The sequence below is a fragment of the Colius striatus genome, chromosome 4 (genome assembly GCF_028858725.1).
Source record: "Colius striatus isolate bColStr4 chromosome 4, bColStr4.1.hap1, whole genome shotgun sequence".
NCBI classification, from domain to species: Eukaryota; Metazoa; Chordata; class Aves; order Coliiformes; family Coliidae; genus Colius; species Colius striatus.
In genome coordinates this window covers 40,319,976-40,346,337 of record NC_084762.1, presented here as the reverse complement: position 1 = coordinate 40,346,337, position 26,362 = coordinate 40,319,976, and the positions used below count along the sequence as shown (strand labels likewise).

The following is a 26,362-nucleotide window of genomic DNA, read 5'->3' as shown; positions in this document are numbered from 1 at the left end:
ATGCCACAAAAATGGACTTCCTGTGAATGATAACTTCACATTCACTTTCTGTAATATAGGTGATTTTTTTTTCCCTTCAGCCAGGATAATATACTTAACCTTTAAAAGAAAAAAAAAAAAAACTGCAACCAAAATCAAAACCAAAGACCCTAGAAACTCCCAAATGAGAAAGGTGAATGAATAATGCACAGGATCTAATCAAATAATGAAGATTAATGAAGATGTGAAACTAGTCATTGTACTGAAAGGCTGAAGTATATATTGTCTGTTTAGTCTTCAACACTGATTTAATGATTGGCAGTCTGTTGACTTGATATTCCATTATTTTAATCTTGTGCTTTTGTTACTGAAGGAGATAATGAAGGCATGATCCAAACCCTAGTTAAATAATGCTCGCTATGGAGCAGACATTAGATAAGAAGAAACCAAAAAAAAAAAAAAACCAGAAAAGGAATTTTTTCAGTTCACATTTCAGCCTTTCATTAGTGTCTTTAGTGTGTAACAGCTTTATTATATTATGAATGAACTGTTGAAACATTTTCACCAGATCAAGACTCATACATACTAATCATATCTTAGAGCTTTTGTTTATTTTTCAAGATGATATTTGCCTTAAAATCTCTTATTCACTGTAGGATCTGAGGATATGTATCTTACAGGAAAAGACTGAGCGTGATGACTTTAGCTTTTGTAGATATTGTCACACCTATCGGGAGACAAACTCTTCAACAAAGAACTGAAAACAAATATTACTGCCCCTTTAGAAAACAATACCATTTGATGTTGTAAAACCCCTTTGCAAACCCATATTTCCCCTCTTCTAAACACCAACAGTTCTCCATTGTACATGTATGTACATTAGATTGTTTATTTACTTGTTTTCCATTAACAAGGACTCATAGCTTTTGGAAGTTGTCAGCAGCATTGGGTACCTGAGGAAATCCTGAAGGCAGGATTCACATTGCTGAAAGAAGACTTTTGCTTCTTCCAGTTATTGAGACTCCTTTACTAGTGACTGGTGAAAAACAGACTTTCATAAGCACACCAGCTGATTTCTTCCCTGGAAGAATTTTGCTACATTCAGTAAGAACTATATGATGATTTTACTAGGTGTACATATCTATGTTAGAAAATATGAAACCTACTGTTAGTGAGCAAACCTGTTTAGAATATGCATCTACATAATTGTTAGTTTTACATCCTGGTCTATGAGGAATTAACTTTCTAATAAAAGTGAGGTCTATTTCCCACTAGGTTGTAACACCTGTAATCCAGCAAAATAAAGAATTATCTCCTTCTACGTTACAAGACTAAAATATGAAGATTCAAAAGGGCATGTCAGCCCTTGTGTTAAATATTCACATGGAAAATATGCGTTTTTATTATTTAAATTATTGAAGTCCTAATTTAGTCAATTTAATCAATATTGAAACCTCCTTAAAAATTAATTTAAATAATATTTCTTCTTTATTGTGCTCTGTCTATTCAAATTAATATTTATATATTTTTTCTAAATGAATATATTGTGCACTACTCACCCTAGTCACCTTATTAAATCAGAGTTTTCCTTTTTTTTTTTCTTAAGATGAATATGGTGTTAATGTTGGTATATCGTAAGAAGCTATCTTGTCTGCAGTCTCATGATATATTTCCCTGTGTTTGATTATTACTGTAAGTTTCAATTATACAGGTTCAACAAATATCACTGATTAATGAGGATGAACTACCCTGCCGCCCCCTCTCTGATAGATTTTTGTACATTGACTGAAAATAAACTGTTTATTAAAGCCTTACTTTTTTTTTTGTTTAAAAAATGTCAGCTTTTCACTTTGACATGCTTCAGATTATAATTTCTTTACTTAATACGATGCTTTTATTGGAAAATGAGAAGTCTTAAGGTATTTTCTTAATGTTGCTGCTCATCTGGTCATATCAATTACGTAACTGTTATCACTATACAATATAATTTCTGAAACATTTTTTGTCATCTTAACACCACAATGCATTTGCATTATGACTGTGAGCCAGGGATACTACAGCTGTGATTCGGTGCAGGAAGTAAGCACCTGAATAACATGAAGATCATGTGTTACCAATTGAAGAGCTCTTTTACTGAGTTTGTAAAAACACAGTGCCTTTCTGAGTGTGACGTGTTGCAATTCATTTTAAATCTAAACTGTTATGTCAACGTAATCACTGACTTGAAGATGCTCATTTGGGTTTTATCCTAATGTAGTTCAATGGAGAACTTGCATTTGTAGGCCAACAGATGTGTATTTCATCCATGCTACTCCTCTGAGTGAGTACGGGCATGTTTTGCAGGTACTGTCAGACTATTTTATAAGCACATTTCAGATTCCTAGTATATATTCAGAATCATAACTGCATAGAACCTTTTTTCATCAGTTTTACAAAGTTGGAACTGAAGTTTGAAAAGATAGATGAGTAAACAGAGTGCAGTTTTAGAAATCCTTGAGTTTTTGTTGCCATTCTCTATGATTTAACTTGGAATTGCAAAAGTATAATTAGCTGACATTTGATGCAGGCTGACAAACCATCTATAGTTATAGTAGAGATAGTTTCTATTAACTCAGAATTTTTATTTCATTCTCAAGTTAGAACTACCTTTATTGTTAAAGTTATTGAGGAGTATTCACTAGTGAGACACTGTAGATAGTGTTTTGAGAAAGCTAACAAATGAGCCATTGACTGCTGTCTCCTAGCGAAAAATGCTGGTTAATTAGAAATGGCAAAGTCCATTTTGTATTTACTGACAACTGTAAGTGAAACAGTTTTGCAGTGGCATCACTAGATAATGAAATTTCTAAATAACTTTACCTGTATAGGAACTGGATTATGAAGCTAAGACAAGCTATACCCTGAGGATAGAAGCAGCCAATATGCATGTTGACCCTCGATTCCTGAGTCTGGGGCCCTTCAGTGATATGACAACAGTGAAGATAATTGTAGAAGATGTTGATGAACCACCTGTGTTTACTTCACGTTTGTACACCATGGTGGTCTCTGAAGCAGCGAAGGTTGGCACTATCATTGGAACAGTAGCAGCCCATGATCCAGATGCCTCAAATAGTCCTGTCAGGTAATTATAAGGTGTCTTAATTGTTTATTTCTTTAGCCTTTGTACTTAAGCTGTTCATTTTGTTGTGGGTGTATCTTTGGTTATATTCACAGCTATTAGTTAGCTTTTTTACCTTGCAGAGGGAAACTGAGATCTTCAATGAGTTTGCATATTTTGAATTTTGTACTCTAAACTACAGGAACTTTGAAAAAAAGAATATATTCAAATCTGTGTAAAATAAAGAAGAGCTGAGAGACTATAATTTCAAGATTATAAAGGAAAAAAGCCCTCAAAATATTACACATTTAGAAAGTTTAGAAATTGTTTCTATTTGTTTAGAAAAATTCTATTTGTTTAGAAATTGTGTCTATTATTGTTTCTACCAAGTTATAACCTTAAACCAATCAGGACCAAAATATACATATAATATACATAGCCTACATAATGATTCACATTCTATGTGTACTATGCCCAAGACTGTAATGGTACATAGGCTCTTGAATGGTAAACAAACCTGAGATCCAACAGTTAAAAAAAAAATACAAAAATCTCTTTATGTGTTGAACCTCATGAGGTTAAATAAGTGCAGAGTCCTGCACCTCAGGAGGAACCTTGGAAGAAACAACCCCATGAACCAGTATAGACTGGGGATTGACCTGCTGGAGAGCAGCTTGTCAGAGAGAGACCTGGGAGTCCTGGTTAATAACAAACTAAACAAGAGCCAGCAATGTGCGCTCATGGCCAAGAAGGCCAATGGCATCCTGGAATACATCAAAAAAGTGCATCGAACAGGTCGAGGAAGGTTGTGCTCCCCCTCTACTCTGCCCTGGTGAGACCTCATCTGGAGTCCTGTGTCCAGTTCTGGGCTCCTCAGCTCAAGAGGAACAGGGAACTTCTGGAGAGAATCCAGCACAGGGTCACGAAGATGATCTAAGGGCTAGACCACCTTCCTTATGAGGAAAGACTGCAGGAACTGGGACTGTTTAGTCTAGAGAAGAGGACAATGAGGGAGGATCACATTAAGATTTACAAGTATATAAATGGTGGATGTCAGAATGTTGGGTCATCCCTTATTTAGCAACAGGACAAGGTCTAATGGGATGAAGTTGGAACAGAAAAAGTTCCATTTCAACATAAGAAAAAACTATTTTACCGTGAGGGTGATGGAGCACTGGAACTAGCTGCCCAGGGAGAGTGTGGAGTCTCCTTCTCTGGAGATCTTCTAAACCTGTCTGGACGTATTCCTGAGTGACCTGATCTAGATGAACCTGCTTTAGCAGATGGGTTGGACTAGATGATATTTGGAGGTAACTTCCAACCCTACCATTCTATGATTTCATGATTCTATGTGACAGAAGCCTATAGGACATGTCCTGTCCTAGTTTGATTGGTTAAAGGCAATAATCTTATGTCTTTTGTAAATTTTGCTGCAGCCAAATATCTTCCATTATAATGGGAAGAGATATGAACAATACAGATACAGGAAAACTGTTAAGGGTGTCCTTTGCCTTCTCTGAGCGAAGAATCTGTTCAATGTTCAGGATAATAAAGAAACCATAACAAAACACAAAGCATTGATCTATGTTTGCCTAGGGTCAAAGCTCAAGAACATAGACGCACCACCTAAGTTAAACTGGTAATGAGTTACTTGTAACTTTTCTTCTTCAAATAAGAATAAATAAGTAGCAATATTCATTATGAAAGGAACATGCAAAGGTAACTCAGAAATTTTTTAAATTAAACCTCTACAGGAGGAGGAATCATACATAACTAGAAGATAGTACTAAGTTTCCTTTGTTATTAATGTTTATTTAGAGCATACATAGAAAAGAACAGGTATAGAACTTGTTTCGATATTGCCTTGTTTGCTGATGTTAGATTTTCACTTTTATGCGTTGAAGATGGAGCTACACTGTAGCGTAGTAAATACTGTAGCTCTGTAATTTCTAAAGCAGCAGTCTTAAGTTGTAAACTAAAGCATATGTTTCACTCCTAGAGGTAACATAACTGTTGTCTCTCCTTTGTTACATATTTGCAACATGTTCAAAATAGTTGACTCCTATCATGTATAAACAAGTTCTAAATGGGGTGGTTGCCATGTATTTACTTCTGAAATTTGCCTTTACCAAGTGCTTTCTTTGCTATGGCAGTATTTTCTGGCACTGATGCTAGCATCTGATGTATGATATCAGGTTTAGCAGAATCACATAGAGTAGGATTAAATAGTTCCATAAATGCAGTCTATGATCAGAATATTTTTGACTCCTGTAGAAATATGAGTGTATTGGCCTTGATAGGTTAAATTTTATAGTTTTGGCTTAAAAAAGCTCAACTAACACCTACAAAAAAATCTTCTGTTTCAAAGTTGTTTGGAATTTAAGAGGGACAAAAAAGAAAAATAGTGAGGGTTTATATATATATATATGTATATATGCTTGTAAACTGCTATGTACATTGCCAGGAGTACTAAGAGATAGTATGATTTGATGCTATATTGCATCTGCTATGATGTACATCAGAGCCAGATTCACCTAAAATTGGAACGTGCTAAGGAGGATTAATGCATAATGCTCTTTGTGATCTATTTAAGAAGTTTAAATTATTAATCTATATATAAGTATTCCAAAATGATGTTGTTGGATTATATTAATATTGATAAAAATTTTGATTTGTTACAATTCAGAAAATGTGGCAATTACAAGGTCAGACACAATTAAAACTTTGACAATACTAGGAGGAGTGGAGGGAAATGTGATAAATATTTTGAAAATAAGAGGTTATCTGTTATAGACCAGAGAGCTATTGATGTTTGAACAAACTTAATGGATTTCAAATTCCTGCAGCTTGAAGATTTTGAAGTATTAATGGCTTCAAGGAATTAAAGGATTATAGGTATTTAAAATAAGGTTTTCTAGAATTTGAATATGTGTACAATACTTGTAAATACGGGAAACTGCATAAAAATATTTTTCCTATATGCATAAAAATTATTTTTCTATGCATAGAAATTAGTTTTCTTCTTTTTTACATAAGACTCTGTCATCAAATTTATGTAACTTGTTTCCTTCCTTCCTTCTTGCCTGCCTACATGCCTTCCTGACTTCTTGCCTGCCTACCTGACTTCTTTCTTGCCTCCCTCCCTGTCTCCCTTCCTCCCTCCCTCCCTCTGTCCATCTGTCCTTCCCTTGGTCTTTTTCTTGCTTTCTTGCTCTGTTTTCCATTTTCTGTTGTTCTCACCTCTCTTCTGCATTTCTCTCTCTGTTTCTTATTATTTTTTTAAGAAAGGTCTTTGACTCTTCAGATTGCACAGTGATAGTGTTAATAATAGGGAAATCTAAGGGCTGGCATGAAAATAAACCCTAGCTATAGGACCTGCCAAGATTGACTACAGGCATGGTCTCATGGGGACATTTGACAGCCACAAAACAGATGAGTACTTCTAACTGAGTAAACAACATTGCTGGCATGAAATAAAGGGAAAAAAGTGAACTACAGTTAACATTAAAAAAAAAAAAAGTAAAAGGAGATCCTTAACCCATGAAAACTGTTAGTGTTGTTACAACTCTGTGCTCTCTCATTGTGACATAGCACAGTAAAACCATTCTAAGTATATAACAAGTCTCTGCTCTAAGATTTTGCAGCCTAGACGGATAGATAAAAACACAGTAATACAAGTAGAAGCTGTTTTATTAAAACACAGAACAAAGAAATAGTGTCATTATATCTGGGAAGTCCTATTTTTTAGGTATCTTCTGTAATTCTTTCCTTCCACGTTCAAAGGATTTTATTAACATGATATCAATAATCTAATGTATCATCAGTGTGATAGTGATTGTAATGATCACACTTAGTCTGATTTGGACGTTTTGATTCACCCTAAATGTAAGGAAGTGCTCTGGAGTACATACGTGGTCTAAATGAGAGTGCAAGAATCTGATCCAATGTTAAATTGAATGTCAAGAATATTCCAGCTGTAAATCTAAATCTGCCTAATCAACTTTCTCTAATCATCTATCCCTTTCTCTTTAAAATCTTAGAAGGAAAGCACCCACAGGCATTTTGACCTTTTCCCTTATACTATTTTCTGTTTTCTAAGGAGCTCATTTTCCCCTTCAGGAAAGAAATTTGGAGGTAAAAAGCATGTTAAGCTAAGGAGTTAAGGACATGAGCCTATACTTGTCTAATTACAGTAAAGCACCAGGAGCTGACAGTGATGACATACAATGCCTTGACCTACTCTGCATCATTTCTATTTTCTTTCCCCAGCTCTGCCACTCTAGGTGACTCAGGGGCTCTTCTGCTGGTCATAGAAAGCTGAGTGCTCAGACTGCCAGTCTCCATGGGAGCAACATCTGGCTGGCACAGCCATGTAGCAAACTTCTAGCTTGCCTTCTCCTTAGCTGAGGTGCAGGATGATGCTATTCCATGAATATAGAAGTTTGCCTTACAGCTATGAACAAGAAATGAGAAGGGAATACCTATAACCTCACTTAGGAGGATAGTGTGGGAATGGAGCCCTCCGCTGTCAGCACAGGTTGTTGTGTAACTCCTTTGCATACAGCTTTGCTTCTCTCAACAGCTCAAAGAAACTGGACAAAACAAAGCTCAACATGCGGAAACATTGGAAACCCTTTCTGTCTAATACAAAATTAATGAAACATTTGTGCAAGCTGTAATTGAACACAAATCAAAAGTTTTCTTTCATCCTTCACCTAGGTACTCGATAGATCGAAACACAGACCTGGAGAGATATTTCAATATTGATGCCAACAGTGGAGTCATTACAGCTGCCAAATCTTTGGACAGGGAAACTAATGCTGTTCATAATATCACAGTTTTGGCTATGGAAAGTCGTAAGTAACAATTTCAAGACTTTATTATCGCTCATGTTTATGATCAGCTGCATTGAGACAAAGTATGACAGTTTCAAACCTTGGCAGATAAAAATAACTTTTTGCTTGATGTAAAAGAATATTATATTACAAAAATTAAAAAATACAACACAGTGACTATTTTGTCTTTCTGTTGCCTTGCACCTTGTGTTGACTTCTGAAAAACAAGTACAAAGGAAGATGAAATATGTTAAGTCAGCAGTCTCAGGGCAAGTAACATCAGAGGAAAAATTATATACAGTATAGAGGAGAGCAGTTAGCTGATCTTAGTGATGTTTAGAGTTGTTTTCTGTTGGTCAGCCATGGGATTTTTAGGAGATATCAAGGAAAGGAGTTGCAAATGATTGTGTGGTTTCACTTTCCTGACTGAGGTTAGACTGTAGTGGTTATTTTGCACTTGGTATCTTTTCTGGTGTAAGACAAAAAATGTTGAAGACTTACATGCAATAAGAATTCTGCTAATGGAAGTTTAAGCCTAAATTTGTTGAGCTCTGAATACATTCTGTGTGAAACTATATATTTTTGCCTTTATATTTGAAGATTTTATTTCTTCAAATTTCATTCTTATTACTACTATGTTGAGCTTTGATAATAAAAAGAGCTATCACTTCTCTGGCCTGATATTACAAATCTTCTCTTCTTGCTTTCAGTAAGGTTAATTTAATGTTTAACCAGAAAGCCAATCTTTTAGTGGCTGTATGAATTTATCTTGTACTCTCACGAGTAGAATTTTGGTCTAGCAGACCAATATGGAAACGAAAAATTTTCCTGGCTAGTAACAAAACTGAAGAGGTGACAAGGGGAATACCTCATACAAGTGAGAGTCTAGGAGCAAAGTAATACCTTACAGAGATTTAATTTATGTTCATGGCCTGCTTGGTTTTCAATATCTTAGATCAGCAGAGGAAATAATTGGTATCAAAATTGCTTACTCTTCTGGTATTTCATTCTCATGTGGAATAGAAAACCAAAACATCTTGTGATTTAAATTTATGATTCATTGCTTTAAGTACTTACAATATTTACTAAAAGGTGGTTGCAATAGCCTATAAAAAGATAGATATGTATTTTAAGGTTTGTGAAGTTTTTTATTCTGCCCTGCTCTGTCACTAGTGGTAAAAAAAAAATGCAATCTCTCTTCTCCCTGTTCTGAAATAGAAGTATTGTCTAGCAAAATAAATATAGGTCACACAAGTGTCCTTTGTGCTAGAAATATCTACTATTTTATATTAAATAGTGACAATGGACCCCAGTCAGAATCATACTTTAACTAGAGATGGCATCAGTTTGAACGTGATTCATATCTAAATTTCAACATGTTACTGATAGCATTGAAGTACTTAGTTGTGTGTGCACTTTACAATCTTTGGGACTTGCTTGGGAATATAGCTTCATCTTTTTTTCCTGTTATTATATGTAGCTGATGGAATTCTGCTTTTAACTTCTGAATAGCTTGATCAATCTGTATTGCAACAAAAAATTCTTTAACACATATACATGCTCTTCCTGAAATGAGTAGTGCTGTTCCTGATATGAATAATGTTGTTCTGTGTAGTTATACTCCTTGGCGATGGTTTTGCATCATCTCGCTCTTACATATGACATCCTTACATTATTTGGTGTTCTGATTAGTGAGCTAGATTTTCAGTTTATGCCTGAGGGTAAAATATTAGTTTAATTGAAGCAGTTAAAAAAAGCTTCCATTGTTTTCTAGGGGAGTCTTCAATTGAGTTGACATGTATGTGCAACAGAAGGCTTCAAATGGAAACTATACTGATCCAAAGAATAACTTGCAAGGAGCTCTTCTTGATTGTCTTGTTGTCTTCTTTCCTTTAGAGAATCCAGCACAAATTGGGAGAGGCTATGTAGCCATCACTATCCTTGACATCAATGACAATGCTCCGGAGTTTGCCATGGAGTATGAGACAACTGTCTGTGAAAATGCTCAACCTGGTCAGGTAGGACTTGATACTGGTTTTATGTATATTTTTATCAGATAGGTAGCCATTCCTTACGAAAGCCTGCCAACTTTAAGACAAATTGTAATCAGTTTATAGAAGCAAAAAGAACACTTTGATGTTCAGAACAAGAAAATATTAATCAAATCCTAGTATCTTCAACATATCTCCGAAGAGAAAGGCTCAGGTGTAAAAATTACTTGTTGAAAGTATTGTTAAAATCTCTTTTTTACTAACTGACACATTTTGCTAAACTCACCTAGTTTTGAATAGTATTAAGAATGCATGTTTTCTCCTAATTTTGCTGAGAATTGGAAAGTCATAACAGGTTATTCTGAGGCTGAAAGACTACAATTCCTAAAATGAATACGTACTTTTATTTCTCTTAGGATGTATGGTCCATAAGGTCACAATTTCACAGAGATGTACTCCTACTGCATTTCCCAGTGTTTTAAACTCTCCAAATTTCTTCCAAGTAGTCTTAGACTCAATGAAAATTATCTAGTATTGTTTACACTTGGTATCTTTCATATTTGTTTTTTTCTTCTCTATAAGACCTCAAGAATAATAATAAAAAAAAAACCTGTCCCCTCTCTTCCAAAAAACTAATAAATGTTTCATCCACATAAGTGCTCGATATTCCCTGGAAGACTTTGCACTCTTGTTCCTTCTCCCAGAGTATTGTCCTTCCTGTGACAGATTTTTATTGTGCATTTCAAAGTCACAAGATAATTTAAATCCTTAACAGAAAACACTATAATTATTAGCTTGTGTTCATGAGAAACAGAATATGAATGCTCTTATTGGAATATATGTTTATTTTTGCTGTGATTTAGATAGAACTGGTAGCTCCAAGTATTAATTTTTATGCATTTTAAGCAACATCATCACTTTATTTAGAGACAAATTTTGACAGAATTTTAGAAAATAAAATGGAAAAAAAAGTAATAAGAAAGTGTTAATATACTTGTAGCTTGGCTTTTTATTTTTTGTGATATATATTTCTAGAAAGCATAATCGTTGTCTTGTGAAATCTTACAATATTGACTGCAGCTATTATAACTACATTAAGAGCCATCCAGAAGATACACTACTTCTGCTACTATGCAATTTATACTCCAAACTCTGGTGAATACCTGGACCTAACTTTCTCACAGGCACTGTCGATCATATTTTTGATCAATGCAGTTGAAACAGGGAAAGTAAGGAATCACATTTTTGTTTTAACAGTGTTTGTAGATGCTTCGGAGATAAGAAAACCAAAATGTAATACAAGCAGGAGTCAAAGGAGGGTTGATACTCTTACAGGTAGTAGAGAGGTTATACGATATACATGTATTTATGCTTCTTACCATTCCAAACAATGAAACTCAACAGGTGATTCAGAAGATCAGTGCAATTGATAAAGATGACCCACCAAATGGACATCAGTTCTACTTCAGTTTAACAGCAGAGGCAGCAAATAATCACAATTTTACACTGCAGGACAATAAAGGTAAAGACAATTTCTTTTTTGCATAAATATTTAATCTTATCAGCTTTCATATGGAAAATATTATGATGATTATAAAATACGTAAACTTCTATTCTGGTAAGGATATAAGTGAAACAGAAATCACCCTGCAAAATACTTTATAAATTATTTGTCAAAGGAAATAAACTGTTGTTTGAATCATTTAAAACCTCAAGCCAGACAGAGCAGCTTCAAATCTTACATGTTTTTTTCCCCCCAAAAGTCACTCTTCTCACATTTTTTTTAATTATATCTAAATTAGATTTTACCTTGTGGCAATGACAAAAAAATTGCCAGAAATTCATATTTTATTGAAATAACTCCAGGCATAAAAAATGAGTGCACAGTACATCGAGACTTTTGGTGTTTTTTATTTTGTTTTTTTTTTTTTTTAAGAAAAACATGTCTTTTCAGAAGGTATACTACCTGTTGAAGACAACTTTTGATAGTGGAAGCTGCCTACAATACTTACACATAATTTTAATGACAATTTCATAAAGACTTATGCAAAAACTCTCAATGACAGCACATTTCCATTAGTAAAAATATCTGAGGATACCCTTCTAATTAGTGTTTTCATTAGTTGCACTGCATAATACAGCACCTATGCATGTATAAGTCAGTTTAGCTGTTAGTGAAGCAATTAGAACTAGATAGACACTATATTACTTGACCTAGTAAGTGTTACATGACCTAATAAAGTTCTGTCAAACAGTTATTTATTGCCTCACCCTACATGTAGTTACTGACAGGCTTAATTTTCTTCATAAGAGCAACCTGAAGTTCAAAAGACTGTATGGCAATAATGATCAAAATAATAAAAATATAAGAATATGACTCCATTCGGAAATTGGACATTGTTACAAGTACTGTATTTTATGAAAAGACAGGTCTTTTCCCAGAGAACTTAAAATTTTGAAAAAGTAATAATAGACTTTTATAATGCCAGAAAAATCACTGGAGTTACACGACACAGTGACAGTTGCATCTTTCAACATTGTTTCATTTTATACATGATGCTCTATGAAGAAGTGCTTACATATTTTACCAGCTAGGTCATAATAGATGCCACACTAAGAGAACTTCACAGAACTATCAATATATTTGTCTATAGATAAGTTGGTAGATAGACAGACAGACAGATCAACCGACCGACCAATGGACCTTTTCTATACATTCTAGGAGATGTAACTCCCTACCTCTCAGGAGCTGTCAACCTGTATTGAACACAGTGAGTTTTGCACATATTTTCTGAAACATATGGACTTTTTAATCACCAGATCAGAGCAGCATCAAACCACACATTTCAGAGTGATTATATTAGCCATCTTGACTCTCAGATGAGAGTAAAAGCAAATGTATATCTTTTTTACACGTGCAATTATCTGTGGTTGTGTAACTACTGATTTTTTTTTTTTACATTCAAAAAATATTTTATTGGTTTTCAGAACTTATTCTCTATTAATATGTTCATTCCTTCCATTAATATGATATGTATATCTGTAAATGATTGAAATAGATCCTTGTATATTTAACAGTTATATTGATACTTAATCTGATCAGTGAAGGGTAATTTCTTTTTCTTAGCAATCTCATCTTCAGCTACCAAGAGTGTGAAACTGTGAGCTTAAATAAAACCAAATAGATCTGTGTAATTTTGAAAGTCTTTTGTGGAAAAATAGAAATATTTTTGTTTGATTTGTTATAATTTCTCAGTTGAGCCTATCTCTACAGCTTCAAAACCTTATGACCAGGAAATCTAAATGTGTTTATGAAGATTTTAAAGTGAAAGACTTTATTTTTATAGGCTTATGTTTTAAAAAGTTATGTATGTTATAGTTACTTTTTTATTCCTTTATCTAGATAACACTGCAACAGTATTAACGAGAAGAAATGGGTTCCGAAGACAGGAACAGTCTGTTTTCTACTTGCCAATATTCATTGTAGACAGTGGATCACCTTCACTTAGTAGCACTAATACCCTCACCATCAGAGTCTGTGATTGTGATGCAGATGGTATGGCTCAGACATGCAATGCAGAAGCATATATCTTGCCTGCAGGACTTAGCACTGGTGCCTTGATAGCAATATTGGCTTGTGTCTTGACACTATTAGGTATGTCTTCTTACTCCTATCTTTATTTTGAGTACTATATATTGTAGCGAAAGATTTAAATGTGTATATATGTATATGACCTCCAATATCACACCTATCCTGAATTCTATAAGCAGGGACAGTTGACATTCCAGGCAAAACAGCATTTTCTATAATGAGAAACATAAAATGTTTAGTTTGGGATTTTAAAATTCAAATACTTTGCTTCTATGTCAAGCTACCTCCAGATGTATATATTTTGTTACTTCTGCAGCTGGTAGCATAGTTTGTTGTTATGCTATGCAGTGAAATTGCAACTAGATAAAAAACAGTGGGAAACGGGAATAGTGTAAACTTCATACTTTGCTTAGCATTTCCCATTTCATCCCTAATTCTTAAGTAAAATGACTACAGGGTAGTAGTAAAGCCCAAATCGAGGAGTGTAGAGGATCATCCCATATCTACAGAATGCAGGTGAGCAAAAGTACAGCTTTACCTACTGTCAGAAAGTTCACACATTAACAAATTTTCTGATTCAACACACAAGGATTTTCTTCAGTGTTGTTACCAATTTTTCTGTTCCATGACTGTACCTATTAGTCTAAGGGAAAGAAGAAGACCATAGACTCCTCAAGTTGGTGCAATCCCACCAAGCATATTACACCTAACAGTAATACTCAATGTATTAGAATATAACAGACAGGGAGCTACTGAAGAGAGTTCGGTGCAGGGCCATTGAGGTGATTAAGGGAGTGGAGCATCTCTCTTATGATGAAAGGCTGAGGGAGCTGAGGCTCTTCAGCTTGGAGAAGAGGAGACTGAGGGATGACTTCATTAACGTTTACAAATATGTAAAGGGCAGGTGTCAGGAGGATGGAGCCAGGCTGTTCTCAGTGATATCCAATGATAGGACAAGGGGAAATGGGTATAAGCTGGAACACAAGAGTTTCCAAATACAAGGAAGAATTTCTTCACTTTGAGGGTGGTGGAGCGCTGGAACATGCTGCCAAAGTGGGTTGTGGAGTCTCCTTCTCTGGGGCCATTCAAAACCCACCTGGATGAGTTCCTGTGTGACCTACTCTAGGTGGTCCTGCTCTAGCAGGGGGTTGGACTAGATGATCTTTTGAGGTGCCTTCCAAACCTTAAGATTCTGTGATTCTGAGATCCTAGTGGTAATTTATCTGTTTTATTATCAAATAATTTGAATAGATCAAATTAAGAGACTTTTGTCTACACTTTTACTCATGGCAGTATTTCAACAATATTTCTCCGCTTTTTGACTTTGATTCACCTTGCTGAAAGCCATTAGAAGGAAATATCCCTTTTCCTACAAATATTTCTAAAGGACTCAGGCATAGGAGGTGGCATTTCCAGTTTTCCATCTTTGTGAAAGAAAAAACCCTAACAACATAAGATTGTTTAAACTCATTCAACACAAGCCTTAATCAAGGCTAGGTTTAAGGAGAAATGGAATAGAGTAATTGCCAAAAATTTTAATTAATATTTCTTAAATATAATTTTTCTAGTGCTATTTCTAGGCCATTTATACACTCAAATGAATTTTATCTGGACATGAAACTAAATGGTAGAGATAAAAAAGATGTGCAACAGATTGTCTCACATCAACTGACATTGATGTCAGCGGAAAAACATCTATTTAAAACTTTGGTCCAACATCCTTGAGAAGAAAAGTTCTATAACATTACTAATTCATTTCATTCCAAATGGAAATGATACCATTTCTGTTATATATAAAAAGGAGGTTTATGAATATCATGTAAGAACTGCAACACAGCCCTGATTGGACACAAACTTTTATGCTTATCATATGTCTGAAAGTCATATGTCATTAAAAAGAGCATTGAGTGCAGACAGAGCATGCTGTGTAGGTAATAAATTGCTTATTTTACTCAATACTCCAGGGTTTAAATATAAACCAACAAATCAAGAAGCTTGAAGTTTTATATTGGTTATTTTCAGAAAATACCAAAGAAGGATTTGGTAAAGAATTGAAGATAAGCTCTCTGAACATAGTGCTTAAATAATGGGCTATGCACTGAATAGGAATCTGGTGTATGACTACTTTACTGTTTGTTTTATTTGTCAAAGAATTGGACTTCCAAATTCAGCTGTCTGAACCCATCAACACTGTTAGTCGAAATAAACATCTGTATGTGCTGTTATGACTTCCAATCTGTTCCATTTGGGTACAGTTCAAAGCTGCAGGCAGAGTTTAGTCTGCATTTAGTACTGTATCCTGCTGCTCTTTTATTCTCAGTCAGGTGCCATCTTCACAACGAAGAAATGCCTAAGCATCACTGCTACCAAGTGAAACACCAGTCAAAAGTTGCTGCTTGTCTGGTCTCAGTGCCTTTCTTTCATTTCTTCCTAGATGTTTTCTGGGATCAGCTGAATGGTAGTACTGCTAGGAATTTACTTTCTTCATTTTCTCTTTTTTTTTCCATATCAATTTTTGAGAAAAAGTCTGGACGATCTGGAAGTGCAAATCCACTCATATTTTTCAATGTCAGGATCAGTTGTAAAGCAGAGGAGGCATGAGATTTGCATAAATGTCATGAATACATGTATTCTGGTGGTGGTATCTTACATCCTCAACTAGCTCTTGTCTGCTCAAAGTTAATATGATGTACTTCGATATTTGTTCTTGCCCCATACATCCTTTTGTCTAACAAATGATGATTTGTCCTGACCAAGACTCAGATTGTCTCAGTGGGACTTCTTAGTGTCATTATTACTTAAACAATAAATTTTAGATACACTCAGTGTTTTCATTGCTGCTAATAAGGAATAATGTTACAAGATCATTACAATTATTCATAATGATTCATTATAATTGCACCCAAAATAATGTAGACAATTTTATTCAAGCTAAAATATGTTTTTTAAGTTAAAAACAAAAGCCAAAATCTTCGTCCGTCTTGATAGTGACTGATGGAAATTAAATTAATTTTTTAACTCCTCTGAAAATTATATGATAATTTAATTCAAGGTAATTTGTTTATCAGCTAGTATCTTTCAGACACAATAATTGCTTTTGTAACAGGTGTTTAGCATAAAAACATGTACAGAAAATCATACACAAGAAAGAGAACATTCAGCTGTGGATAACCCAAATGTATTTGAGAGGTTAAAGATTTTCTTTGTATTGAAATAATCAAAAGCTAGATTAACATAATGATTTTTTGCCTTCTATATTTCTGAATTTAAATTATTAGTACTACCTCTTGTCTTAGATGTACTAAAGGAAGCCTCCTATTAGTGTGGTACTAAAGCTTACAAGTTAATAATACATTCATTAAACTTAAAAATACAGGCTTAAATTATTATTTTATCAGTTGAAAGATGAGGAATTTATTGTTAATATCACAATATCTACAAGAATCCAGTTAAACCATCACACATAATTTGTAAAGAATAAGTAACAAACCTAGTCATGAGGATCTTATTTTCTAAATAGGTTAAATATGTACAGAATGTGACTATGTAGTATGTGTGAGGATTGTTCTTGCAGTTTTAAAAGTGATAAATCTATCACTTTTAATTTGGGAATATAAAAATGAAATAATTTTAAAAGTGGTTGAGTATGCAATGCAATGTCTGTTTTCTGAAAGTTGTAGAGCTTATTAGAATCACTCAGTGTGAACATTTAAAGGTCACAGTCATTTTGCAAATATCAATCCAAAGTTAACTAAACAACAGTTATATATGCTTTGGAACTGGGAATTATATGCAAGTTTCCTGAGTCTTGGATTCTGTTATCCCCAAATCTCATCTGACTGTACCGGCAACTGAGGGATATAACTAAATAGGTTATTAATGTGTTTCTTAGGTGTCTGAGGATCTTCAGACTTCAGCTTTATGAATCATGACATACCTAAGGCATAAAACAATGTGCACGTTTGCTCTCAGCTTATGCAACTTATTGCTGTAGTAAACATCAGGCTTAAGGGTGTAGTGTATACATGGCATGATAATGTTTGTGATTTAGCTCTATCCCTTACTGTGTAGTTCTGAATGTTTTCTTCTCCCTCAGTGGTTGGAGTTTTATGGCTTCCTTAAAAATAAGTTGCAGCTGCCCTGAGTGAAAAAAGGAAAGATTAATATTAAATCAGAGAAAAATGTTCTGGTGACCTAAACCTTAATTTTTATCATATTGTGCCCAAATGGAAATTACATAATAATTCCATAAAGCACACTGCAAAGTAGCAATGCAAAAATCCTTTCTTGTGTTCAAAGGTGTTTTGATTTAGGTGAAAGGAACCTATTGATGTTATTATTACATCTATACTGACACAAGAATAAAACTACATATTACCACAGCTAACATCAATACAAATTACATTTTCTCTTGGCTTTTGTCCTTGTTAAGTAAAATCAACAATTCAACAATTCCTAACCATTCAGGTAAAGCAGAGCAAAAGAAAAATTATTTTACAGCTATCTTTTTCTATTCTGGCTATTTAGTTACTTCTAATACCAATTTATTTATTTATTTGTTAATTCACATATTAAATCAATATTTCCATTTCAACTCTTTAGTATTAATTCAGTGTACTGGTATAGAGGCAAACAGTTGGCCTGAATGTGCCATACATGTGTCCCTAAAGCTTTTGCATTGTATTATTTTCTCTCTAAAAGGCATAAAGTCAGGTCTTCTATTTGTTCACCTACTCACTAGTTGCTGACTTCCTCTCTGCTTTTGTGATAAATGTAGGAAGAAACCCCCACCATGACTTAACAAAAAGCTTTAAAACCTGATTTAGATATCAGTACAAATTTTTTCAAGCTTGTATTCATCTCTAGAGTTTCTGCAATGCAGGTAAAGTTTTGTTCATTCAGAAGTTAAACTTTATTTTTCATAGCTATTGGAAAGACTAGAAATTATTAATCTCGTAAAGCCATATAAATGCTAAAATATTTAACCTTTAGAAAGACTCCACATTTTTCTTGACTTCCAGCAAGTGTGTGATGTACAAGGAATACTACATAAAACATTAATTGTATCTTGATTTTTATTGTGCCTTTAGGCAGAACTGTCTACTAAGCTTCATATTTTATACTTATTAGCAGGTATTTCACTTTCAAAATGAAGTATGTTAAGAGGAACAATGATGTGAAAAAGCATTTACACGTGTTAAAAATAATAAGTAAAAAGTTATGTTAATAGCAGTATTGACTTAAATGTGTATTTATACTATCTGAAAAATAATTTGTATTTTAAAATACCTTTTATAATAAGGAAAAGCATTAAGAGTGGAGTGCAGTTGTCTCTATGATGACAATTTTACATTCTCTGCTGTATAATTTACAGCTCAATTTGTATTACACAAATATCATAATGATTTGAAATCTCACTAAAGCCACTTTAAAGGTCAAAATCTTATGTTGTCAAACTGTTTATGTAAATATTGTTCAAAGCAAAATGACCAAACTAGTGGCTTCTGAATTCAATGCATAAAGCATAAATCAGGGAGCCAAAGGCAAAAAAGTGAAAGAGGGATGCTGATGCTGCAGTAATATAAAGTCACAAGGCATCTGTTAGTAGATGGATCATTAGATGTATGCCTGGTAGCTACTGGAAAAAGGGGAAAAAATATTGCCTAGTACATTTGTCAAAAAGTTTAGGAAAAAAAAATTCCACTTTTAGTTTTAGACATGCATGGCTCCGAAGGAAAATACAAAATAATTGCTGAAAGTCTGCCTTTAAAGTCATCTTAATCTTTAGCCAACTCCAAATAGTGCCAGAACATCTGTATATGTACGATACATTTTGCTGCTGATTTCTTCTAACCAAGTGATCCCAATATTAAATCATGTCTCACAATTACTAGATTGATACTGATTTTAAAAATTTCTCCTTGAAAAGAAGAACTTACAGGAATGGAGCTCTACATCATACAATTTACGAAGGCCACTTTTGAGACTACCTAGGACAACTCAAGCTTAACATTATTTATATCAGCTTTTGCTTTTCCAGATGTTACTACAGCATTTAATTGGCCTATTAAAGTACTGTAAATAAAGATTGTAAACCTTAGACATATGAGTGCATATAATCACATATTCTTAAGATTAAAAATAAACATAAAATCAGAAGAGATTAATTGGATGTGGAATGACAGTTTTCAACATACTGTATTTTTACAGTCATAGCAAATGCCTGCTATTTTCTAGGTCTATCAACAACTCAGCAAATGTTATCCAGATGCTACAATATAGTATTAATCATTTACTAGGAGAATGATTCATACTCCATCATGTCCCACAGATGGGTGCAATATTCATCTTATGGATTCCATATCTTTTGAGACAGCAACAATATTTCTCTACCAAAAGTATATTTGAACAAGAGGAGCCTTGAGTTAATTTCTCCTGGTTATTTTGGCTGTCACTGCAGTTTAATGTTAACTTTAAAGACGAAAGAAAATTTGAGGATTATTTTTTTAAAAATAATCACATTTCTAGCACTGGTTGATGCAATAAACTCCAGCCCTAGAAATTCTCATTAAATGTAATTCATAAACCTCAAGTACAGTACTTTGCAATTTATAGAAAACCAAGTTCTTATATAGAGAAACTTCTGATCCATGAACTAAGTCTTATTTTACATATTGTTTAACAATTCATTGTTCTCCAATCTACAATTTATTTATCTTTTTTGGCAAAGATTATCTTCATTCTTTAATTCAGTCACTTCCTAAACCATGGTTGCTAAATTCTGTTCAGTTTTATTTTATGTATGTGCTTTTATCACTTGAGCAATTAGGAGTTCAGAAAAAGGTGATTTTTTTGTTGTTTCCTTTTTTTAAATTTCATGGCTGTGAGATTGTAATATTAAGACTGAACCAGTGTTAAAATTCATGTTTAGGCATAGGATACAGAATTAGAGATGAAGACATTAATTGAGAATGGATTTGAAAATAGATACTTTATTGCCTAAAAAGCTTATGGTTCAAAAGGTATTTCAAAACCTGCTGGGTTTCAAATCTAAATGCATAAATTGACTGCTAGTTCCTTGGGTTCTTGCCATATAAATTAATGAGTACTTTGAATGCTAGGAAAAATATGAAAAAACTTCAGCTTTGCTAAAACTTGTCTTTCTATGTTCCAGTTCTTGTCTTGCTAATTGTCTCTATGAGGCGACGGAAGAAAGAGCCCCTCATTTTTGATGAAGAGAGAGATATCAGAGAGAACATTGTCAGATATGATGATGAGGGTGGTGGAGAAGAAGACACTGAGGCTTTTGACATGGCTGCCTTGAGAAACCTCAACATCATCCGAGATACCAAGACTAGAAGGGATGTGACACCTGAGATTCAGTTCCTAAGCAGACCAACTTTTAAAAGCATCCCAGACAATGTCATTTTTAGAGAATTTATCTGGGAAAGACTAAAAGAAGCTGATGTGGACCCCTGCGCGCCACCCTACGATTCCTTGCAGACATATGCATTTGAGGGGAACGGATCAGTGGCAGAGTCACTTAGTTCTTTAGATTCAATCAGCTCAAACTCTGATCAGAACTACGATTACCTCAGTGACTGGGGTCCTCGCTTTAAAAGGCTTGCAGATATGTATGGGACTGGACCAGACTGCCTATACTCATAGCCTTGGAATATTTCTCTGAAAATGCACTGAAGAATACTAAAGCAAAACTCAACCTTACAGACTGAAGAAAGTTGTAAATATTTCTCCATTTTTAACCTTTTAGGTTTTTTTGCCTTGGTGGAACATATCTTCATTAGACTTGTCCTAGGAACTGCACTGACCATACAGAATATGAGCATTTGGTGGCATTTTTGATAAAATGAAATGCTTGGCCACATTCAAATAGATAGCAACCCTTATATACCTGCAGAGGCAACTCACATTCAAGAGTATGTTATGCACTGTGACCTCAATGAGCCAATGATATTCTGTAGATGCCTTCATAGTATTGATATACCGAGAACACAGACTCTTGTATGAGACAAGAAAGAAGGAACAAACTTACAAATATACAATTCAATAGAATATTACAATATTTAGTATTTACAGATGCAAGTTTTTTTTTTTTTTAAATCTTTACATTGCTGCATGTAGCTTGCTAGGCCAGAAGCAGGAGGGCAGACATGAAAACAACAGAAGCCCAGCAGATCTTTTTTTTTTTACTTCTCCCTGTTTATTCTCAGAAGTAAGTAATTAGAAGTATCTGTAATTTTCTGGGTGTTTGTTTTTTTTTTTTTTTAATTACTCTTTGTACACAATGTTTCTTATCAACTTACCAAAGTAATTTTCAAGTATTCTTATTGGTGAAAACTTTTGTGATTCCCATGTAGGGATAGAAAAGGTGTTGCTATCTATTTACTGTTTTATATTATCTCTTCTGATTTGTACAGGAGAATTTATCCTTTTTTTATTATTATTTGACATAAACCATTATATTTATTTTAGAGCTCCAAACTCTACTAAATTCAGGTCCATTTTACTGCCTCATGGTATTAGACTTGTCAGAACACGCTGATTTTTCTCCAGTCTCAGATAAATGTAGGAAATGAAGCATGGAAATGGAGAAATTACAGCAAAGCAATCTCATCCACCATTCATCTCTCAGAAAGGAGAACAGCTCCAAGGACATGCAGTTGTTCTTCTGAACCATTACAAAGTGTGAGACATTTAAATAGAATATTTGTTCATTAAATTTTTGGAAAGAAGACTACAGTGGTAGCTGGGAATGTCTTTAATGCAAGATTTGATCTTCAAGGTTAAACATGCTATATGCTTCAAAGACTGTAAACACCTTGCTTTTCTCCTTCCCCTTCTCTTTTGCTATTACTGAATCACAGCAAAAGACTATTTTTTTTTCTTTCTTATGTTAAGCAATGTAATGCTATTAACTCCAGAAATCATCTTTACGTCCTGCTGCACATTAGTATTTTTCCCCAAAGGTGTTAACTCACTACACAGAATTTCTGTGCTGGTTCAGGAGTGCCAAAACAGAACAACTACTATTGGATAAAATATTGTACAATTTTGATGTAGGATTTCTTAGAATAAGACAACTTTTTTATGATTCTGACAATATTTATACTTCATCTATAATGATTTATTACTAGATACTAAGGCATTTATTCAAGTAAAATAGTGGCTTTAAGTATTAGTTCAGATTGGGTTTTTTTAGATAATATAGATGAGTTCCTAAATTATGCTCTGCTCCTGCAAACTTTTTTGCTTGTACCTAACTTGAAATGATTTGACTTGCCTGCATTTACTGAAAGGCATACAGAGTGGTTTGCAGGACTATGTGAATAGAAGGTACTACATAGGGGATGATGCTCACTCTAAAAGTACTTTCTGAAAGAAGGATCCTGTACTAAAATTCTAATGCATGGGTGACACCAGGCTGGGAGATGGGAAACTAGTATTAAGACTGTAATTTTTAGCAGCCCAGCGTTATAAATTAACTATGTGAAAGTGGCCTTCAGCTCCATCAGAGAAAACAAAATAATTTTAATATCTGCGACATATTTTATTTAAGATACATTTTGGTAGACAATCATTGTTTCATAATCCAGTAGATTTTCTTCTAGTTGTATTAAATATATATATATATATATAGGGATATATATATATGACAGATTTTGTAATGGAACTGAAAGATATCACCCATGACTTTTAGCCATACATGTAAGATTTTCAATAAAAATTAAAAAAAAAAAAGAAAATTAATCATGTGTATGCATTTAATGAAAGCCAGATATGCTGCAAGAGATGAGCAGGTATTAAATCAGCAAGGTGCCAAGAGATAATTCATGCATCTGGATTAAGATGTCCAAAATGCTGATTTTATCACATAACATGCAAAGGAGATTTAAATGAGGTTTTGCGTTAAGAGCACAATCCACTTGCTTTTCCATCAGTAAAAAACCTAAAAGCTCCCCTCTTATGAAACTGTTAGAGTTTTTTGCTTTGATGTGTTTTCTATGGAAAGAAATATGCATTGTTCAAATGACATAAAAACTCTTGCATATATGTTTTTTTCTAAAATGTTCTAAAATAATTGAGTAAATTTGTTGTTGCATTATATATGGTTACCTGTTTTTTATAGTACTGCAATAAGACAGAAAGGTAGAAATCCCTTATGTCTGATGACAGATGTTTCTATAATACATGCATATGGTATACGTAATACACATACCGTATAATGCTCTACATAAATTACCATGACTATAGGTTTTCATAGCTTATAAACTAGTTCAAATCTTTCTTTAAGTGTTAGTTATATTGCATTTCTTGATGTCATAAAGTACATTCTACTGACTAAATAGAGTAAAAGATAAGTATTTTCTCTATCTCAGAAAGGTTATGAAATTATTTGAGCAAATTAATTAGATGGTCTTTTAAAGAGACTTCCCATTTATTTATTTATTTCACTTTCTGAAAAGCTACTATCTAACTAGAGGCCATAAGTCCTTCGTAAAACATCAGACTTTGCAACTACTCCCATTTTACACTGAAATACCAACACCTCTTTCCTTCAACCACAGTAACATTTAATAGGCTTAAAGTAAATAGAGATTTCCAAGCACACTGAAAAGTGTAGTGTTTTAAGATTGCCACCAAAAAAAGTCTATGTAAAGATAATCCATTTCAAGAAGTTTAAAGACAAAATTTCTTACTCTGCTTTGACCAGTGTAAAGTCTACTGAATTCAACAGAGTTAAACAGAGGACATTCTAACTTACACTTTTTATTCAAAAGAATAAATGTTACATGCATTACAAAGTTATATCCCCACTAAGACATGGCATACACCTTCCTAAGCCCACTAATTCTGATGACTGGGTTAATGCAATCACATCAGGACTCATGAAATTTGATGACAGCAACCAGAACCTTTTCTTCTCCCAGAGAATTAAGGGGGGAAAAAAAGAATTACTTCATTTGTACTTACTGTTTTCAAAGAGTGTGGAGGGAAATTTCCCTTTAAAGTTATTTTCTCAGTAATTTTATCTTACACTTCAGCTGCTGTCACTCATCAAAACCAAAATATTTCCTGTCCTTTTATCTTTTTAGAAATTTTGTATGAAAGCATGTAATAAAATATTAAATCACTGCATCTTAGTTTAATAGACAAGTACTGTTGTATGATATAAAGAACAATGGTAGTTTATCATTCTGAAAAAGGAATAAATATATGATAAAGCACACAATTACATTGACTTTTAAGATCATTAAGTAGTTTAAAAGAAAACACAATTACCTATATCAAATCTAGTATTAAATACTTGGTAACAGTCTGTCATGTGGCTGATTTTATTTTTAAATATATAGAATGTTTCTCCACTTTAGAAACTATATAGAGTAATATCAGTTTGAGACAACATTTTATTTACTTCATTAGTGATAATTAGATGAAATCAAGTATATTTTTATTGGTCTATGACTCTAAATGTCAATTGTAAAAGGTAGAAATGTAGTTTTATTTATTAGGCAGTAACAGGAAATTCTACAAGGTAAACAGAAGTCTACAAGTCACATTCTTAAAGTTTATGGCCTTGCCAAGTTTGATAGACATATGTTTAAGTTTCCCAGATATATCCTAAGATATTTTTTTTTTCTCCAGCACCATTTCTTCCACATCAAGAATTCTTCCTCTGCTCAATATCAATGCAAATAAAAATGTACTGTACTGTTTACTTAAAAGTTTTTTATGGATATCTATTTGCAGTTTTGTCCGATGAACTAGGAGAGTAACAGCATACAAGAGTATAATTTATTTCCTAGATAAAAGGAATAAAATAATATTCCACATATTAATGCTATATTTTGCTTTGTGACCATAGTTTACCATTGGTTGCAAAAGAAAAAATAACAATATTCCATTGAGATACAGAAAATTTGTGAAGCCTCAGACCACACTATTGCAGACAAAAATATATTTATTGAAAAAAGTTGATCCATCTAAGCATTATATGGCACAAGATTGTCACAGAATCTTTATGTATCTAATCAAACACAATGAAAGCCGAAAACAGCATAGAGATGTCATGGTTTTTCTCAGCCAGTAGTGAAGCACTGTGACAGTTTCTTGCTCAGTGCCCTCCATCCACCCCCACCCTCCTTAGAATGGTGGAGGCTCCAGTGAGATGGAATGAAAAAAAATAACCAAGGATGTTGTGAATAGAGAGAAGGGCAGGGAGGGCTCACTGCCAATTACAGTTCTGGGCAAAACAGGTTCCACTACTTGATTTAGAGAGGAAAATAGAATCATAGAATCATAGAATGGTAAGGGTTGGAAGGGACCTCCAAAGATCATCTAGTCCAACCCCCTGCAGAAGCAGGGTCACCTGGATCAGCTCGCATAGGAACATGTCCAGGAGGGTCTTGAAAACCTCCAAGGAAGGAGACTCCACAACCCCTCTGGGCAGCCTGTTCCACTGCTCCGTCACCCTCATAGTGAAATAGTTTTTTCTTATGTTTAAGTGGAACTTTTTGTGTTCCAGCTTCATCCCATTGCCCCTTGTCCTTTTACTAGCTACTATAGAAAAAAAGGATGTCCCAACCTCCTGACATCCACCCTTTAGATATTTATAAATGTTAATAAGATCACCCCCTCTTCTCCAGACTAAACAGCCCCAGTTCCCACAGCCTTTCCTTGTATGAAAGATGTTCCATTCCCCTGATCATCTTGGTGGCCCTGCACTGGACTTTCTCCAGCAGTTTCCCGTCCCTCTTGAGCTGAGGAGTCCAGTTTATTCTGCTACCTGTAAGAAACATAACAGAACAAAAGCAAAAACTGGTCAGAATGATGAGAAAATTACAACCAG

The 26,362-nt window shown here is 34.0% G+C and overlaps 1 protein-coding gene across 2 annotated transcripts in view; it reads left to right on the top strand.

Moving 5' to 3' along the window:
* The window catches only part of CDH7 (cadherin 7), a 66,723-nt gene extending 45,561 nt beyond the window's left edge, over positions 1-21,162 (top strand). The window contains exons 6-11 of one of the 2 annotated variants that reach the window (XM_010202099.2): positions 2,847-3,100; positions 7,796-7,932; positions 9,808-9,929; positions 11,307-11,424; positions 13,306-13,557; positions 20,669-21,162. In XM_010202099.2, coding sequence (XP_010200401.2) covers positions 2,847-3,100; positions 7,796-7,932; positions 9,808-9,929; positions 11,307-11,424; positions 13,306-13,557; positions 20,669-21,162 — 1,377 coding nt within the window. Of the gene's footprint in view, positions 1-2,846; positions 3,101-7,795; positions 7,933-9,807; positions 9,930-11,306; positions 11,425-12,624; positions 12,669-13,305; positions 13,558-20,668 lie in introns of those variants that run through there. The other variant, XM_061994516.1, reaches the window with a different exon arrangement.
* Positions 21,163-26,362: the final 5,200 nt, after the last annotated feature.